At 58.4% G+C, this 17069-nt stretch overlaps 1 protein-coding gene across 1 annotated transcript in view; it reads left to right on the forward strand.

The window, feature by feature from the left end:
• LOC142907970 (uncharacterized) overlaps positions 1 to 17069 on the forward strand; it is a gene marked incomplete at its 3' end in the record, with an annotated part of 70099 nt that overhangs the window by 7831 nt on the left and 45199 nt on the right. The window contains exons 2-4 of the mRNA XM_076058031.1: positions 7540 to 7704; positions 11027 to 11304; positions 16913 to 16963. Of these exons, the coding sequence (XP_075914146.1) occupies positions 7540 to 7704; positions 11027 to 11304; positions 16913 to 16963 (494 nt within the window). The remainder of the gene's footprint in view (positions 1 to 7539; positions 7705 to 11026; positions 11305 to 16912; positions 16964 to 17069) is intronic.

Raw genomic sequence — 17069 nt, forward strand, 5'->3', positions numbered from 1 at the left:
CTTATCCTTTCTTCTCAGATTCTGTCTTCCTGTGATGATTCTTCTTATTGCTTAGTCGCTTCTCCGTTATTCTGAGGTTGCAGTTTTCTTTATAATTATGTCTAGATTCGGCTTATTCTTGTTTCTTGCTCCGTATGCTCTTCTTTTCTTCGTATCTTCCTTATTCTCTTATTCTTCTTATTTCTTCTTATTCTTCTCCTTTATTCTTCTTATCTCTTATTCTTCTTATGTCACCTCTGCCCTCCCCCCCCCGGCGTGTCGGCCCCGCTCGTGCGCCGAACCCCCACCATCCCCCAGCCACCCCACCTCCACCTCCTCCCCCATCTCCTCCACCTCCTCCACCTCCTCCCACCTCCTCCCCCTCTCCACCTCCTCCACCTCCTCCCCTCTCCCCACTCTCCACCACCCACAACACCTCTCCACCCACCTCCTCCACCTTCTCCTCGTCCACCTCCTCCCACCTTCTCCTCCACCTCCTCCACCTACTCCACCTCCTCCACCTCCTCCTCCACCAACACCTCCACCTTCTCCTCCACCTCCTCCACCTCCTCGTCCACCTTCTCCTCCTCCACCTCCTCCTCCACCTCCTCCACCTTCACCTCCACCTCCTCCACCTCCTCCACCTTCACCTCCACCTCCTCCACCTCCTCCTCCACCTCCTCCACCTCCACCTCCTCCACCTCCTCCACCTCCTCCACCAACACCTCCTCCTCGTCCACCTCCTCCACCTCCTCCACCAACACCTCCTCCACCTCCTCCACCAACACCTCCTCCTCGTCCACCACCTCCTCCACCTCCTCCACCAACACCTCCTCCTCGTCCACCTCCTCCTCCACCTCCTCCACCTCCTCCACCTCCTCCACCTTCTCCTCCACCTCCTCCACCTCCTCCACCTCCTCCACCTTCTCCTCCACCTCCTCCACCTCCTCCACCTCCTCCACCTTCTCCTCCACCTCCTCCACCTCCACCACCTCCTCCACCTACTCCTCCACCTCCACCACCTTCTCCTCCACCTACTCCTCCACCTTCTCCACCTCCTCCACCTTCTCCACCTCCTCCACCTTCACCTCCTCCTCCTCCACCTCCTCCTCCACCTCCTCCACCTCCTCCACCTCCTCCACCTCCTCCACCAACACCTCCTCCTCGTCCACCTCCTCCACCTCCTCCACCAACACCTCCTCCACCTCCTCCACCTCCTCCACCAACACCTCCTCCTCGTCCACCACCTCCTCCACCTCCTCCACCAACACCTCCTCCTCGTCCACCTCCTCCTCCACCTCCTCCACCTCCTCCACCTCCTCCACCTTCTCCTCCACCTCCTCCACCTCCTCCACCTCCTCCACCTTCTCCACCTCCTCCACCTCCTCCACCTCCTCCACCTTCTCCTCCACCTCCTCCACCTCCTCCACCTCCTCCACCTTCTCCTCCACCTCCTCCACCTCCACCACCTCCTCCACCTACTCCTCCACCTCCACCACCTTCTCCTCCACCTACTCCTCCTCCACCTTCTCCACCTCCTCCACCTTCTCCACCTCCTCCACCTCCTCGTCCACCTCCTCCTCCACCTCCTCCTCGTCCACCTCCTCCACCACCACCTCCTCCACCTTCACCTCCACCTCCTCCACCTTCTCCTCCACCTTCTCCTTCCACCTTCTCCTCCACCTTCTCCTCCTCCTCCACCTTCACCTCCACCTCCTCCACCTCCTCCACCTTCTCCTCCACCTTCTCCTCCACCTTCTCCACCTCCTCCACCTTCTCCACCACCTCCACCAACACCTCCACCTCCTCCACCTTCTCCACCTTCTCCTCCACCTCCTCGTCCACCTCCTCCACCACCTCCACCTCCTTCACCTCCTCCTCCACCTCCTCGTCCACCTCAACCTCCACCACCTCCTCCACCTCCACCTCGTCCTCCACCACCTCCACCACCTCCTTCACCTCCTCCACCTTCACCTCCACCTCCTCTTCCACCTCCACCACCTCCTCCACCTCCTCCACCTCATCCTCCACCAACACCTCCTTCACCTCCTCCTCGTCCACCTCCACCACCTCCTCCACCTTCACCTCCTCCTCGTCCACCACCTCCACCTCCTTCACCTCCACCACCTCCACCTCCTCCACCTCGTCCTCCACCACCTCCTCCACCTCCTCCTCCACCTCCTCCTCCACCTCGTCCTCCACCACCTCCACCACCTCCTTCACCTCCACCTCCTCCACATTCACCTTCACCTCCTCTTCCACCTCCTCCTCGTCCACCACCACCACCTCCTCCACCTCCTTCTCCACCTCCTCCTCCTCCTGGTTACCACCGTGGTTACCAGGGTGGTTAGCTACACGGTTACCAGGGTGGTTAGCTACACAGTTACCAGGATGGTTAGCTACACGGTTACCAGGGTGATTAGCTACACGGTTACCAGGGTGGTTAGCTACACGGTTACCAGGGTGGTTAGCTACACGGTTACCAGGGTGGTTAGCTACACGGTTACCAGGGTGGTTAGCTACACGGTTACCAGGGTGGTTAGCTACACGGTTACCAGGATGGTTAGCTACACGGTTACCAGGGTGATTAGCTACACGGTTACCAGGGTGATTAGCTACACGGTTACCAGGGTGGTTGGCTACACGGTTACCAGGGTGGGTAGCTACACGGTTACCAGGGTGGTTAGCTACACGGTTACCAGGGTGGGTAGCTACACTGTTACCGGGGTGGTTAGCTACACGGTTACCAGGGTGGTTAGCTACACGGTTACCAGGGTGGTTAGCTACACGGTTACCAGGGTGGTTAGCTACACGGTTACCAGGGTGGGTAGCTACACGGTTACCAGGGTGGTTAGCTACACGGTTACCAGGGTGGTTAGCTACACGGTTACCAGGATGGTTAGCTACACGGTTACCAGGGTGATTAGCTACACGGTTACCAGGGTGGTTAGCTACACGGTTACCAGGGTGGTTAGCTACACGGTTACCAGGGTGGTTAGCTACACGGTTACCAGGATGGTTAGCTACACGGTTACCAGGGTGATTAGCTACACGGTTACCAGGGTGATTAGCTACACGGTTACCAGGGTGGTTGGCTACACGGTTACCAGGGTGGTTAGCTACACGGTTACCAGGGTGGTTAGCTACACGGTTACCAGGGTGGTTAGCTACACGGTTACCAGGGGTGGTTAGCTACACGGTTACCAGGGTGGGTAGCTACATGGTTACCAGGGTGGTTAGCTACACGGTTACCAGGGTGGTTAGCTACACGGTTACCAGGGTGGTTAGCTACACGGTTACCAGGGTGGGTAGCTACACGGTTACCAGGGTGGTTAGCTACACGGTTACCAGGGTGGTTAGCTACACGGTTACCAGGGTGGTTAGCTACACGGTTACCAGGGTGGTTAGCTACACGGTTACCAGGGTGGTTAGCTACACGGTTACCAGGGTGGTTGGCTACACGGTTACCAGGGTGGGTAGCTACACGGTTACCAGGGTGGTTGGCTACACGGTTACCAGGGTGGGTAGCTACACGGTTACCAGGGTGGGTAGCTACACGGTTACCAGGGTGGTTAGCTACACGGTTACCAGGGTGGTTAGCTACACGGTTACCAGGGTCATTAGCTACACGGTTACCAGGGTGGGTAGCTACACGGTTACCAGGGTGGTTGGCTACACGGTTACCAGGGTCATTAGCTACACGGTTACCAGGGTGGTTAGCTACACTGTTACCAAGGTGGTTGGCTACACGGTTACCAGGGTGGTTGGCTACACGGTTACCAGGGTGGTTGGCTACACGGTTACCAGGGTGGTTAGCTACACGGTTACCAGGGTGGTCAGCTACACAGTTACCAGGGTGGGTAGCTACACGGTTACCAGGGTGGTTAGCGACACGGTTACCAGGGTGGTTGGCTACACGGTTACCAGGATGGGTAGCTACACGGTTACCAGGGTGGTTAGCGACACGGTTACCAGGGTGGTTGGCTACACGGTTACCAGGGTGGTTGGCTACACGGTTACCAGGGTGGTTAGCTACACGGTTACCAGGGTGGGTAGCTACACGGTTACCAGGGTGGTTAGCTACACGGTTACCAGGGGGGTTAGCTACACGGTTACCAGGGTGGTCAGCTACACGGTTACCAGGGTGGGTAGCTACACGGTTACCAGGGTGGTTGGCTACACGGTTACCAGGGTGGGTAGCTACACGGTTACCAGGGTGGGTAGCTACACGGTTACCAGGGTTGTTAGCTACACGGTTACCAGGGTGGTTAGCTACACGGTTACCAGGGTGGGTAGCTACACGGTTACCGGGGTGGGTAGCTACACGGTTACCAGGGTGGGTAGCTACACGGTTACCAGGGTGGTTAGCTACACGGTTACCAGGGTGGGTAGCTACACAGTTACCAGGGTGGGTAGCTACACGGTTACCAGGGTGGGTAGCTACACGGTTACCAGGGTTGTTAGCTACACGGTTACCAGGGTGGTTAGCTACACGGTTACCAGGGTGGGTAGCTACACGGTTACCGGGGTGGGTAGCTACACGGTTACCAGGGTGGTTGGCTACACGGTTACCAGGGTGGTTGGCTACACGGTTACCAGGGTTGTTAGCTACACGGTTACCAGGGTGGTTGGCTACACGGTTACCAGGGTGGGTAGCTACACGGTTACCAGGGTGGGTAGCTACACGGTTACCAGGGTTGTTAGCTACACGGTTACCAGGGTGGTTAGCTACACGGTTACCAGGGTGGGTAGCTACACGGTTACCGGGGTGGGTAGCTACACGGTTACCAGGGTGGTTGGCTACACGGTTACCAGGGTGGGTAGCTACACGGTTACCAGGGTGGTTAGCTACACGGTTACCAGGGTGGGTAGCTACACAGTTACCAGGGTGGGTAGCTACACGGTTACCAGGGTGGGTAGCTACACGGTTACCAGGGTTGTTAGCTACACGGTTACCAGGGTGGTTAGCTACACGGTTACCAGGGTGGGTAGCTACACGGTTACCGGGGTGGGTAGCTACACGGTTACCAGGGTGGTTGGCTACACGGTTACCAGGGTGGTTGGCTACACGGTTACCAGGGTTGTTAGCTACACGGTTACCAGGGTGGTTAGCTACACGGTTACCAGGGTGGGTAGCTACACGGTTACCAGGGTGGTTAGCTACACGGTTACCAGGGTGGTTGGCTACACGGTTACCAGGGTGGTTAGCTACACGGTTACCAGGGTGGTTAGTTACACGGTTACCAGGGTGGGTAGCTGCACGGTTACCAGGGTGGTTAGCTACACGGTTACCAGGGTGGTTAGCTACACGGTTACCAGGGTCATTAGCTCCACGGTTACCAGGGTGGGTAGCTACACGGTTACCAGGGTGGTTGGCTACACGGTTACCAGGGTCATTAGCTACACGGTTACCAGGGTGGTTAGCTACACTGTTACCAAGGTGGTTGGCTACATGGTTACCAGGGTGGTTGGCTACACGGTTACCAGGGTGGTTAGCTACACGGTTACCAGGGTGGTTGGCTACACGGTTACCAGGGTGGTCAGCTACACGGTTACCAGGGTGGTTAGCTACACGGTTACCAGGGTGGTCAGCTACACGGTTACCAGGGTGGGTAGCTACACGGTTACCAGGGTGGTTAGCTACACGGTTACCAGGGTGGTTAGCTACACGGTTACCAGGGTGGTTGGCTACACAGTTACCAGGGTGGTTAGCTACACGGTTACCAGGGTGGTTAGCTACACGGTTACCAGGGTTGTTAGCTACACGGTTACCAGGGTGGTTAGCTACACGGTTACCAGGGTGGTTAGCTACACGGTTACCAGGGTGGTTAGCTACACGGTTACCAGGGTGGTTGGCTACACGGTTACCAGGGTGGTTAGCTACACGGTTACCAGGGTTGTTAGCTACACGGTTACCAGGGTGGTTAGCTACACAGTTACCAGGGTGGTTAGCTACACGGTTACCGGGGTGGGTAGCTACACGGTTACCAGGGTGGTTAGCTACACGGTTACCAGGGTGGTTAGCTACACGGTTACCAGGGTGGTTAGCTACACGGTTACCAGGGTGGTTAGCTACACGGTTACCAGGGTGGTTGGCTACACGGTTGCCAGGGTGGTTAGCTACACGGTTACCAGGGTGGTTAGCTACACGGTTACCGGGGTGGTTAGCTACACGGTTACCAGGGTGGTTAGCTACACGGTTACCAGGGTGGTTGGCTACACGGTTACCAGGGTGGGTAGCTACACGGTTACCAGGGTAGTTAGCTACACGGTTACCGGGGTGGGTAGCTACACGGTTACCAGGGTGGTTAGCTACACGGTTACCGGGGTGGTTGGCTACACGGTTACCAGGGTGGTTAGCTACACGGTTACCAGGGTGGTTAGCTACACGGTTACCAGGGTGGGTAGCTACACGGTTACCAGGGTGGTTAGCTACACGGTTACCAGGGTGGTTAGCTACACGGTTACCAGGGTGGGTAGCTACACGGTTACCAGGGTGGGTAGCTACACGGTTACCAGGGTGGTTAGCTACACGGTTACCAGGGTGGTTAGCTACACGGTTACCAGGGTGGTTAGCTACACGGTTACCAGGGTGGGTAGCTACACGGTTACCGGGGTGGTCGGCTACACGGTTACCAGGGTGGTCAGCTACACGGTTACCACGGTGGTCAGCTACACGGTTACCAGGGTGGGTAGCTACACGGTTGCCAGGGTGGGTAGCTACACGGTTACCAGGGTGGTTAGCTACACGGTTACCGGGGTGGTCGGCTACACGGTTACCAGGGTGGTCGGCTACACGGTTACCAGGGTGGTTAGCTACACGGTTACCAGGGTGGTTGGCTACACGGTTACCAGGGTGGGTAGCTACACGGTTACCAGGGTGGTTAGCTACACGGTTACCAGGGTGGTTAGCTACACGGTTACCAGGGGGGTTAGCTACATGGTTACCAGGGTGGTCAGCTACACGGTTACCAGGGTGGTTAGCTGCACGGTTACCAGGGTGGGTAGCTACACGGTTACCAGGGTGGTTAGCTACACGGTTACCAGGGTGGTTAGCTACACGGTTACCAGGGTGGGTAGCTACACAGTTACCAGGGTGGTTAGCTACACGGTTACCAGGGTGGTTACCTACACGGTTACCAGGGTGGTTATCTACACGGTTACCAGGGTGGTTGGCTACACGGTTACCGGGGTGGTTAGCTACACGGTTACCAGGGTGGTTAGCTACACGGTTACCGGGGTGGTTATCTACACGGTTACCAGGGTGGTTGGCTACACGTTTACCAGGGTGGTTAGCTACACGGTTACCAGGGTGGTTGGCTACACGGTTACCGGGGTGGTTAGCTACACGGTTACCAGGGTGGTTAGCTACACGGTTACCAGGGTGGGTAGCTACACGGTTACCAGGGTGGGAAGCTACACGGTTACCAGGGTGGTTAGCTACACGGTTACCAGGGTGGTTAGCTACACGGTTACCAGGGTGGTTAGCTACACGGTTACCAGGGTTGTTAGCTACACGGTTACCGGGGTGGCTAGCTACATGGTTACCAGGGTGGTTAGCTACACGGTTACCGGGGTGGTCTAACATTTGGTGTAATAATTTGTCAGTGCAACAACAACAACAACAGCAGCAGCAGCAGAAGCAACAACGTTGGCGGTGGCGGTGGTGAACGGAGGGAGACTTCCGTGACTTCCACACGCGGTGACAGCTGCTCACCACACGGGGTGAGACACGGGGGGGAGACACGGGGGGAGACACGGGGGAGACACGGGGGAGACACGGGGAGGGAGACACGGGGGTGAGACACGGGGGAGACACGGGGAGAGACGCGGGGGGAGACACGGGTGAGACACGGGGGGGAGACACGGGGGGAGACGCGGGGGGAGACACGGGGGGGAGACACGGGGGGAGACGCGGGGAGAGACACGGGGGAGAGACACGGGGGAGAGACACGGGGGAGAGACACGGGGGGGAGACACGGGGGGGAGACACGGACGGGGGGGAGGGAGACACGGGGGGGAGACTGGAGACACGGGTGGGGAGCTTTTTAATTTACTTCTGGACTGGTTGGGTTTTGGACAAATTTTGGTTTCAATGTCGACTTAAATAACAGCCAATTATCGTCTTAATTTTTCCAGTGCCAGTATTGGAATAAAGGTGTCCTGACTTTTGGGCCACCCTCGTGTAGAACAGTCGACGTTTCGGGCACCATTCCTTCTTCATGGCGCACCCGTTTGACTCGCTCACCCAGCCACACCCATTCAGTCATTCACGAACTAGGTCGCTCATTCACTCACTCAGTCACTCAGCCACCCATTCACTTATTCACTCACTCAGTCACTCAGTCACTCACTCACTCAGTCACTCACTCAGTCACTCACTCACTCAGTCATTCACGCACTCACTCAGTCACTCAGCCACCCATTCACTCAGTCACTCACTCAGTCACTCACTCAGTCACTCACCCACGCACTCACTCAGTCACTCACCCACGCACTCACTCAGTCACTCACCCACGCACTCACTCAGTCACTCACTCACTAAGTCACTCACTCACTAAGTCACTCACTCACTAAGTCACTCACTCACTAAGTCACTCACTCACTCAGTCATTCACGCACTTAGCCACCCACGCTGCTGTAGCTGCTGCTGTAGCTGGTGGTGCTGTAACTGCTGCTGTAGCTGCTGCTGTAGCTGCTGTAGCTTAAGGTGCTGCAGCTGCTGTAGCTGTAGCTGCTGTAGCTGCTGTAGCTGTAGCTGCTGTAGCTGTAGCTGCTGTAGCTGTAGCTGCTGTAGCTGTTGTAGCTTATGGTGCTGTAGCTGCTGTAGCTGTAGCTGCTGTAGCTGTAGCTGCTGTAGCTGTTGTAGCTTATGGTGCTGTAGCTGCTGTAGCTGTAGCTGCTGTAGCTGTAGCTGCTGTAGCTGTTGTAGCTTATGGTGCTGTAGCTGCTGTAGCTGTAGCTGCTGTAGCTGTAGCTGCTGTAGCTGTTGTAGCTTATGGTGCTGTAGCTGCTGTAGCTGTAGCTGCTGTAGCTGTAGCTGCTGTAGCTGTTGTAGCTTATGGTGCTGTAGCTGCTGTAGCTGTAGCTGCTGTAGCTGTAGCTGCTGTAGCTGTTGTAGCTTATGGTGCTGTAGCTGCTGTAGCTGTAGCTGCTGTAGCTGTTGTAGCTTATGGTGCTGTAGCTGCTGTAGTTGTAGCTGCTGTAGCTGTAGCTGCTGTAGCTGTAGCTGCTGTAGCTGTTGTAGCTTATGGTGCTGTAGCTGCTGTAGCTGCTGCTGCTGTAGCTGTAGCTGCTGTAGCTGGTGGTGCGTGTGGGGCTGCCGTGGGTGTGTGGTGGTGGGTGGGTGGTGGGTGCGTGGGTGGTGGTGGGTGTGTGGTGGTGGTGGGTGTGTGGTGGTGGGTGGCGGTGGGTGTGTGGTGGTGTGTGGTGGTGTGTGGTGGTGTGTGGTGGTGTGTGGCGGTGGGTGTGTGGCGGTGGGTGTGTGGTGCGTGGGTGGTGGTGCGTGGGTGGGTGGTGGTGGGTGGTGGTGGGTGGTGGTGGGTGGGTGTGTGGCGATGGGTGGGTGGTGGTGGGTGGGTGGTGGTGGGTGTGTGGTGGTGGTGGGTGGTGGTGGGTGGTGGTGGGTGGGTGTGTGGCGATGGGTGGGTGGTGGTGGGTGGGTGGTGGTGGGTGTGTGACGGTGGTGCGTGGTGGTGCGTGGGTGGTGGTGGGTGGGTGGTGGTGGGTGGCGGTGGGTGGGTGGTGGTGGGTGTGTGACGGTGGGTGTGTGGTGGGTGGTGGTGGTGGGTGTGTGGTGGTGGGTGGTGGTGGGTGGGTGGTGGTGGGTGTGTGGTGGTGGGTGTGTGGTGGTGGGTGTGTGGTGGTGGGTGTGTGGTGGTGGGTGTGTGGTGGGTGTGTGGTGGTGGGTGGGTGTGTGGTGGTGGTGGGTGGTGGTGGGTGTGTGGTGGTGGTGGTGGGTGGTGGTGGGTGTGTGGTGGGTGTGTGGTGGTGGGTGTGTGGTGGTGGGTGTGTGGTGGTGGGTGTGTGGTGGTGGGTGTGTGGTGGTGGTGGTTGTGTGGTGGTGGGTGGGTGGTGGTGGGTGTGTGGTGGTGGGTGGGTGTGTGGTGGTGGTGGGTGGTGGTGGGTGTGTGGTGGGTGGTGGTGGGTGTGTGGTGGTGGGTGTGTGGTGGTGGTGGGTGTGTGGTGGTGGTGGGTGTGTGGTGGTGGGTGTGTGGTGGTGGGTGTGTGGTGGTGGTGGTGGGTGGTGGTGGTGGGTGTGTGGTGGTGGTGGGTGTGTGGTGGTGGTGGGTGTGTGGTGGTGGGTGTGTGGTGGTGGGTGTGTGGTGGTGGTGGGTGGTGGTGGGTGTGTGGTGGTGGGTGTGTGGTGGTGGGTGTGTGGTGGTGGGTGTGTGGTGGTGGTGGGTGGTGGTGGGTGCGTGGGTGGTGGTGGGTGTGTGACGGTGGGTGTGGTGGGTGGTGGTGGTGGGTGGTGGTGGGTTTGTGGTGTGTGGTGTTGGGTGTGTGGTGCGTGGGTGGTGGTGCGTGGGTGGTGGTGCGTGGGTGGTGGTGCGTGGGTGGTGGTGGGTGGGTGGTGGTGGGTGGGTGGCGGTGGGTGTGTGGTGGTGCGTGGGTGGTGGTGGGTGTGTGACGGTGGGTGTGGTGGGTGGTGGTGGTGGGTGGTGGTGGGTTTGTGGTGTGTGGTGTTGGGTGTGTGGTGCGTGGGTGGTGGTGCGTGGGTGGTGGTGCGTGGGTGGTGGTGCGTGGGTGGTGGTGGGTGGGTGGTGGTGGGTGGGTGGCGGTGGGTGTGTGGTGGTGCGTGGGTGGTGGTGGGTGTGTGACGGTGGGTGTGGTGGGTGGTGGTGGTGCGTGGGTGGTGGTGCGTGGGTGGTGGTGTGTGGGTGGGGGAGCGGCGCCGGCCACCACTAACGCTGTCGCCGCCGCTGCCTTGCCGTCACCGTTGTTGTGCCGGCCACACCGCCCCCCCCTCCCCTCCCCCTCCCTCCCCTCCCTCCCCTCCCCGCTCCGCGTCCCCGGTGAGAAAGACGGCACGCTTGTCCCGGCACAGGACGTCCGGCTGCAGCCTCCTTGGGGAGAGGCGGCGGCCGCCGTTACCGGCGGGAGATCCGGCGGCAGCGGCGGTGGCAACGGCGGCAAAGCCACGGCCGGCGGCGGCGGCGGCCACAATCACCAGCGGCATCAACGCGGTGATGGAGAGCGGAGGAGGAGCCACAGGAAGGAGGAGGAGGAGGAGGAGGAGGGGGGGAGAGAGGCGTCCGTGAGGGTGACGTCACGTGGCAAACGCTCCCACTCGCGGGCACGCTCCACCTCACGCTCCAGGGATAGGTGGGCGGGGGGAGGGTGTGTGGGTGGGTGGGAGTGTGGGTGGGTGGGTCAGAGCGGGTGGGTGAGTGGTTGTGTGGGTGGGTCAGTGTGTGAGTGAGTGGGTGGGTCAGTGTGTGAGTGGGTGGGTGGGTCAGTGTGAGTGGGTGGGTGGGTCAGTGTGGGTGGGTGGGTCAGTGTGAGTGGGTGGGTCAGTGTGGGTGGGTGGGTGGGTCAGTGTGGGTGGGTGGGTCAGTGTGGGTGGGTGGGTCAGTGTGGGTGGGTGGGTCAGTGTGGGTGGGTGGGTCAGTGTGAGTGGGTGGGTCAGTGTGGGTGGGTGGGTCAGTGTGAGTGAGTGGGTGGGTCAGTGTGAGTGAGTGGGTGGGTCAGTGTGAGTGGGTCAGTGTGAGTGAGTGGGTGGGTCAGTGTGAGTGGGTGGGTCAGTGTGAGTGGGTGGGTCAATGTGGGTGGGTGGGTAGGTCAAAGTGAGTGGGTGGGTGGGTCAGTGTGAGTGGGTGGGTGGGTCAGTGTGAGTGGGTGGGTCAGTGTGAGTGAGTGGGTGGGTCAGTGTGAGTGGGTGGGTCAGAGTGAGTGTGTGGGTGGGTCAGTGTGAGTGAGTGGGTGGGTCAGTGTGAGTGAGTGGGTGGGTCAGTGTGAGTGAGTGGGTGGGTCAGTGTGAGTGGGTGGGTGGGTCAGTGTGAGTGGGTGGGTGGGTCAGTGTGAGTGGGTGGGTCAGTGTGAGTGGGTGGGTGGGTCAGTGTGAGTGGGTGGGTGGGTCAGTGTGAGTGAGTGGGTGGGTCAGTGTGAGTGAGTGGGTGGGTCAGTGTGAGTGAGTGGGTGGGTCAGTGTGAGTGAGTGGGTGGGTCAGTGTGAGTGAGTGGGTGGGTGGGTCAGTGTGAGTGAGTGGGTGGGTCAGTGTGAGTGGGTGGGTGGGTCAGTGTGAGTGGGTGGGTGGGTCAGTGTGAGTGAGTGGGTGGGTCAGTGTGAGTGAGTGGGTCAGTGTGAGTGAGTGGGTCAGTGTGAGTGAGTGAGTGAGTGGGTCAGTGTGAGTGAGTGGGTGGGTCAGTGTGAGTGAGTGGGTGGGTGGGTCAGTGTGAGTGGGTGGGTGGGTCAGTGTGAGTGGATGGGTCAGTGTGAGTGGGTGGGTGGGTCAGTGTGAGTGGGTGGGTGGGTCAGTGTGAGTGAGTGGGTGGGTCAGTGTGAGTGGGTGGGTGGGTCAGTGTGGGTGGGTGGGTCAGTGTGAGTGGGTGGGTCAGTGTGAGTGGGTGGGTCAGTGTGAGTGAGTGGGTCAGTGTGAGTGGGTGGGTGGGTCAGTGTGGGTGGGTGGGTCAGTGTGAGTGGGTGGGTCAGTGTGAGTGGGTGGGTCAGTGTGAGTGAGTGGGTCAGTGTGAGTGGGTGGGTCAGTGTGAGTGAGTGGGTGGGTCAGTGTGAGTGGGTGGGTCAGTGTGAGTGGGTGGGTGGGTCAGTGTGAGTGGATGGGTCAGTGTGAGTGGGTGGTTGGGTCAGTGTGAGTGGGTGGGTGGGTCAGTGTGAGTGAGTGGGTGGGTCAGTGTGAGTGGGTGGGTGGGTCAGTGTGGGTGGGTGGGTCAGTGTGAGTGGGTGGGTCAGTGTGAGTGAGTGGGTGGGTCAGTGTGAGTGAGTGGGTGGGTCAGTGTGAGTGGGTGGGTGGGTCAGTGTGGGTGGGTGGGTCAGTGTGAGTGGGTGGGTCAGTGTGAGTGGGTGGGTCAGTGTGAGTGAGTGGGTCAGTGTGAGTGGGTGGGTCAGTGTGAGTGAGTGGGTGGGTCAGTGTGAGTGGGTGGGTCAGTGTGAGTGGGTGGGTCAGTGTGAGTGGGTGGGTCAATGTGGGTGGGTGGGTGGGTAGGTCAAAGTGGGTGGGTGTGTAGGTCAAAGTGAGTGGGTGGGTGGGTCAGTGTGAGTGGGTGGGTGGGTCAGTGTGAGTGAGTGGGTCAGAGTGGGTGGGTCAAAGTGAGTGGGTGGGTGGGTGCAAAAAACATAATAAGCTTGTGCCGGAGGCCCCGGGGGGACAGGCGTCTATGACGTCTCCTGGCCAAACCCCAATTGGCGGAGCCAGGAGATTGAATCTCTACCCTCGGGGTTCCTCCAGAAACAACGAATAGCCACTTCGTGTGGCCACGTGGAATGTTCGAACGCTCACTGCGGAGAAGAGGCTGCCACTCCTCTGTCGGGAGCTGGACCGGTACCGCCTAAATCTCCGTGGCATTCAGGAGGTCCGGTGGACCGGCTCTGGCTCCTGCAACCATGAGGGGTGGACAGTCCTCTACTCGGGGCAGGAGACTGCCAAACAACAGCGAGTGGCTCTTCTTCTGAACAAAAGAATGAAGGGGGCGTGGGAGCGTGGCGGTGAGGTGTGGGAAGCTGTAAGCCCCAGGCTACTTTGGGCTCGCCTTCCCATCAACCGGAGGCGAGGGGTGGTGGTCGTGGTTACTTATGCCCCCACCGAAGACGAACATCCGTGGAGTGATGCAGGTAAGGCCGATGAGTCAGACGCCTTCTATGACCTCCTGTCACAGGTACTGGCTAAAGTGGCACCTCGGGATAGAGTCATCTTGTTGGGTGACTTCAATGCCCGAGTTGGTCATGATGCTGGCACCTAGTCTGGAGTGATTGGAAGGCATGGGCCAGATCAGTTCAATAACAACGGTAGGAGGCTGCTAGATTTTTGTGCAACCCATGGGCTTGTAATTACCAACACGCTGTTCCGGCATCGGCGCATCCACACAACATCATGGATGCATGCCGGGATCCAAGCAAGAACATCTGCTGGACTACATAGTGACGGACCAGCGGATGCGAGCCCATGTCCTTGACACCAGGACCTACCGTGGAGCTGATCTGCCCTATGACCATCGACTTGTCATCTGTAAGATGCACCTGCCATTCTTCCACTCTGGTGGTGGGTGTACACCCAGGACCTCATTCAAACCCTGAGTGGCATGGTCTCAGCTAGCTGATGAAAGTTGCAATCGAGAATTTCATCATTGCTTGCGGCTGGGGTTGGCATCGTCCCCCACTCCTGATGTCGAGGGGAAATGGGCGAGGTTTAGACTGTGGCTCATGCAGCTGCAATGGCTGCTTTGGGTACGCGGTCCAGACCTCCCTAGAGACCCTGGCTGACAGAGGAGGTGGTCAAGCTGGCTGAGAAAAAGCGACAGGACCACTCTCATCGGCTACAGCATCTCACGTTAGAGAATGAGGAGGCTTACCGCAGCCTTCGCTCAAAGGTTCGGAGAGCCGTGAGGCGCTGCAAGGATGGGTGGTGGTCGCGGGTTGCTGAGGAGATGGAGTCTGCCTCAGTGGCCCACGATCACAAAACTCTATTTAACTCCATCAAAAAAGTAACCTGCAGCGCCACACCTATTACCATCATTAGGGGAAAGAACGGTGATCCAATCTCTGACCCCCAGGAACAGGTTTGCAGATTTGCTGAGCATTGCTGTGAGGTCCTGGGGGAGGGGAAATCCCTCAGCCAGGAAAACATCGTGGCACAAAGTGAGGATGACCCTGCTGAGGCTGCGGTGGCTCAAATATTGGAAGAAGTCACCCCTGTGAGTGGCTGGCTGAGGTGCCATCTGTTGAGGAAGTACTGAGGGCGATCCGGAGTCTGAGACCAGGAAAGGCACCGGGCAGAGATGATCACCCAAGCGAAATGCTGAGGGAGGCTGGTGTTTGTGCACAGACTGCCCTATATGACATCATAACAACAGTCTGGACCACTGGACGGGTTACGCAGGATTGGAAGGATACCCTGGTGGTCCCCCTCTTTAAGAAGGGGGACCGCACAGGCTGTAACAACTACAGGGGCATCTCACTCCTCAGTGTGCCGGGAAAGGTCCTGGCAAGGATTATTCAGCATCGCCTTGCCAGGCACGCTGAGGAGAGGCTTGCGGAGCCCCAATGCGGTTTCAGGAAAGGGCGGTCCTGCACAGATGCCATATTTTCTGTCCGTCTGCTACAGCAGAGGTGTAGGGAATTCCAACAAGACCTACATCTCTGCTTCATTGACCTGGTCAAGGCCTATGATACCATCAGTAGGCCTGGGCTCTGGGTTGTTCTTAATGCTTTTGGAGTCCCTGACACTCTGCTCACGATCATTAAGGACCTTCATGATGGTGAGCTGGCCCGGATAAAACTAAGTGGCCGGGAGTCAGAGCCATTCCCTGTACACCTTGGGGTGCAACAGGGATGTCCTCTGGCTCTCACATTATTTAACATCTATTTTGACCACGTAGTTCGTGAAGCCTTCCATATCTCTACCGGAGGAATTTCCATCTGGTACAGATATAATGGGAGGCTAATCGATGCCCGGGTGCGGTCAAGGGATGACTCCCAATTGGTCAACCCCGTTAAGAATGCCGATCTGGTAATTGCTGCTCACTCGGAGGAGGAGTTGGAGGTGCTGCTGCTGAAACTGTAGCTTGCCACTAAGAGGTGGGGACTTACCATCAGCCCCACCAAAACTAAGCACCTGCCTGGGTATTTTGTACCATCAGACACTCCACCCCCACAACTCCCAATTGGTGATAGGGCAGATGTGGAGAGAGTGGAGAGTTTCTCATACCTGGGCAGTGTGCTTATGACCGGCTCCAGTTTAACAGCAGAGGTCTCACTCCGAATCAGTCGAGCGGCAATATCTTTTCCTCGGTTGCGTCACGCTGTGTGGAAGCTACCTGGTCTGTCGCTCCGTACTAAGCTTCAGGTCTTCTTGGCCACGGTCATTCCTTCCCTTCTCTACGCTTGCGAAACGTGGACCCCCCCTAATGGAACATCTTCGCCGGTTAGAAACATTCAGGCTGGCCTGCCTACGATCCATCCTGGGTTTAACCAGACTGGATTGTGTGAGGAGCTCACAAATCCTTGAAAGATCTGGACAAAGTCCCATCGGTGAGCTCCTCCGGCAGGCAAGGCTGCGTTGGCTGGGTCATGTAGCCCGCATGCCCAGCCACCGCATGCCGAAACAGCTTATGTTCGGGCGGATCGAGGGGGCAAAACGGGCGCGGCACGGGCTAGAGAAGAGATGGAGTGATGTGGTACAGGAGGACGTGGAGCTGAGTGGACTTGCCGATGACTGGTACCAGCGGTGTCAAGATCGGCCTCTGTGGAGGAGGCTCGTGAAGGACGCTACTGGGCAGTTGGAGGCAGTCGCCCTCCAACAACAACGGAGGGCGGAGGAGCGACGCTCACAACAACGAGCGGAGCGCCGGGTGGCTAAAGCACAGCAGGTTGGCACAGTAGGGGGTACAGGTGGTGCATCAGCCAGTCATCTCAGTCAGTCGACCCGTGGCACCTGGGTCTGCCCCGTGACCTCCTGCCAGCGGGCGTTCGACACTTCACGTGGCCTCAGGGTGCACATAGCCTGGCACAAACGTCGTGGTGACGTCACCACCACTTGGTGGCGAATGGCGGTTGTTGTGTCAGTGGGTGTGGGGGGTGGGGTGTTGTGGGGGGTGGGTGAGTCCGTGTGAGTCAGAGTGAGTGGGTCAGAGTGAGTGTGGGTGGGTGGGTCGGTGAGTGGGTCAGTGTGAGTGTGTGGGTAGGTGCGTGGATGAGTGGATTGGTGAGTGAGTGATGGTGAGTGATGGTGAGTAACGGTGAGTGTTTGTGTGCGCGTCAGGAGAAAGACCCACAAGAGGAAACGTTCACGTAGCAAATCTCACAGATCCAGGTAATCACCTACTCACTCACCGACACACCTACACGCTCACCTACACACCTACACACTCACCTACACACTCACCTACACACTCATACACTCATCTACACACTCACCT

The sequence above is a fragment of the Petromyzon marinus genome (genome assembly GCF_048934315.1).
Source record: "Petromyzon marinus isolate PM22_M1 ecotype Great Lakes invasive population chromosome 67 unlocalized genomic scaffold, UKy_Petmar_22M1.pri1.0 chr67_unloc.4, whole genome shotgun sequence".
In the NCBI taxonomy this organism is placed as follows: Eukaryota; Metazoa; Chordata; class Hyperoartia; order Petromyzontiformes; family Petromyzontidae; genus Petromyzon; species Petromyzon marinus.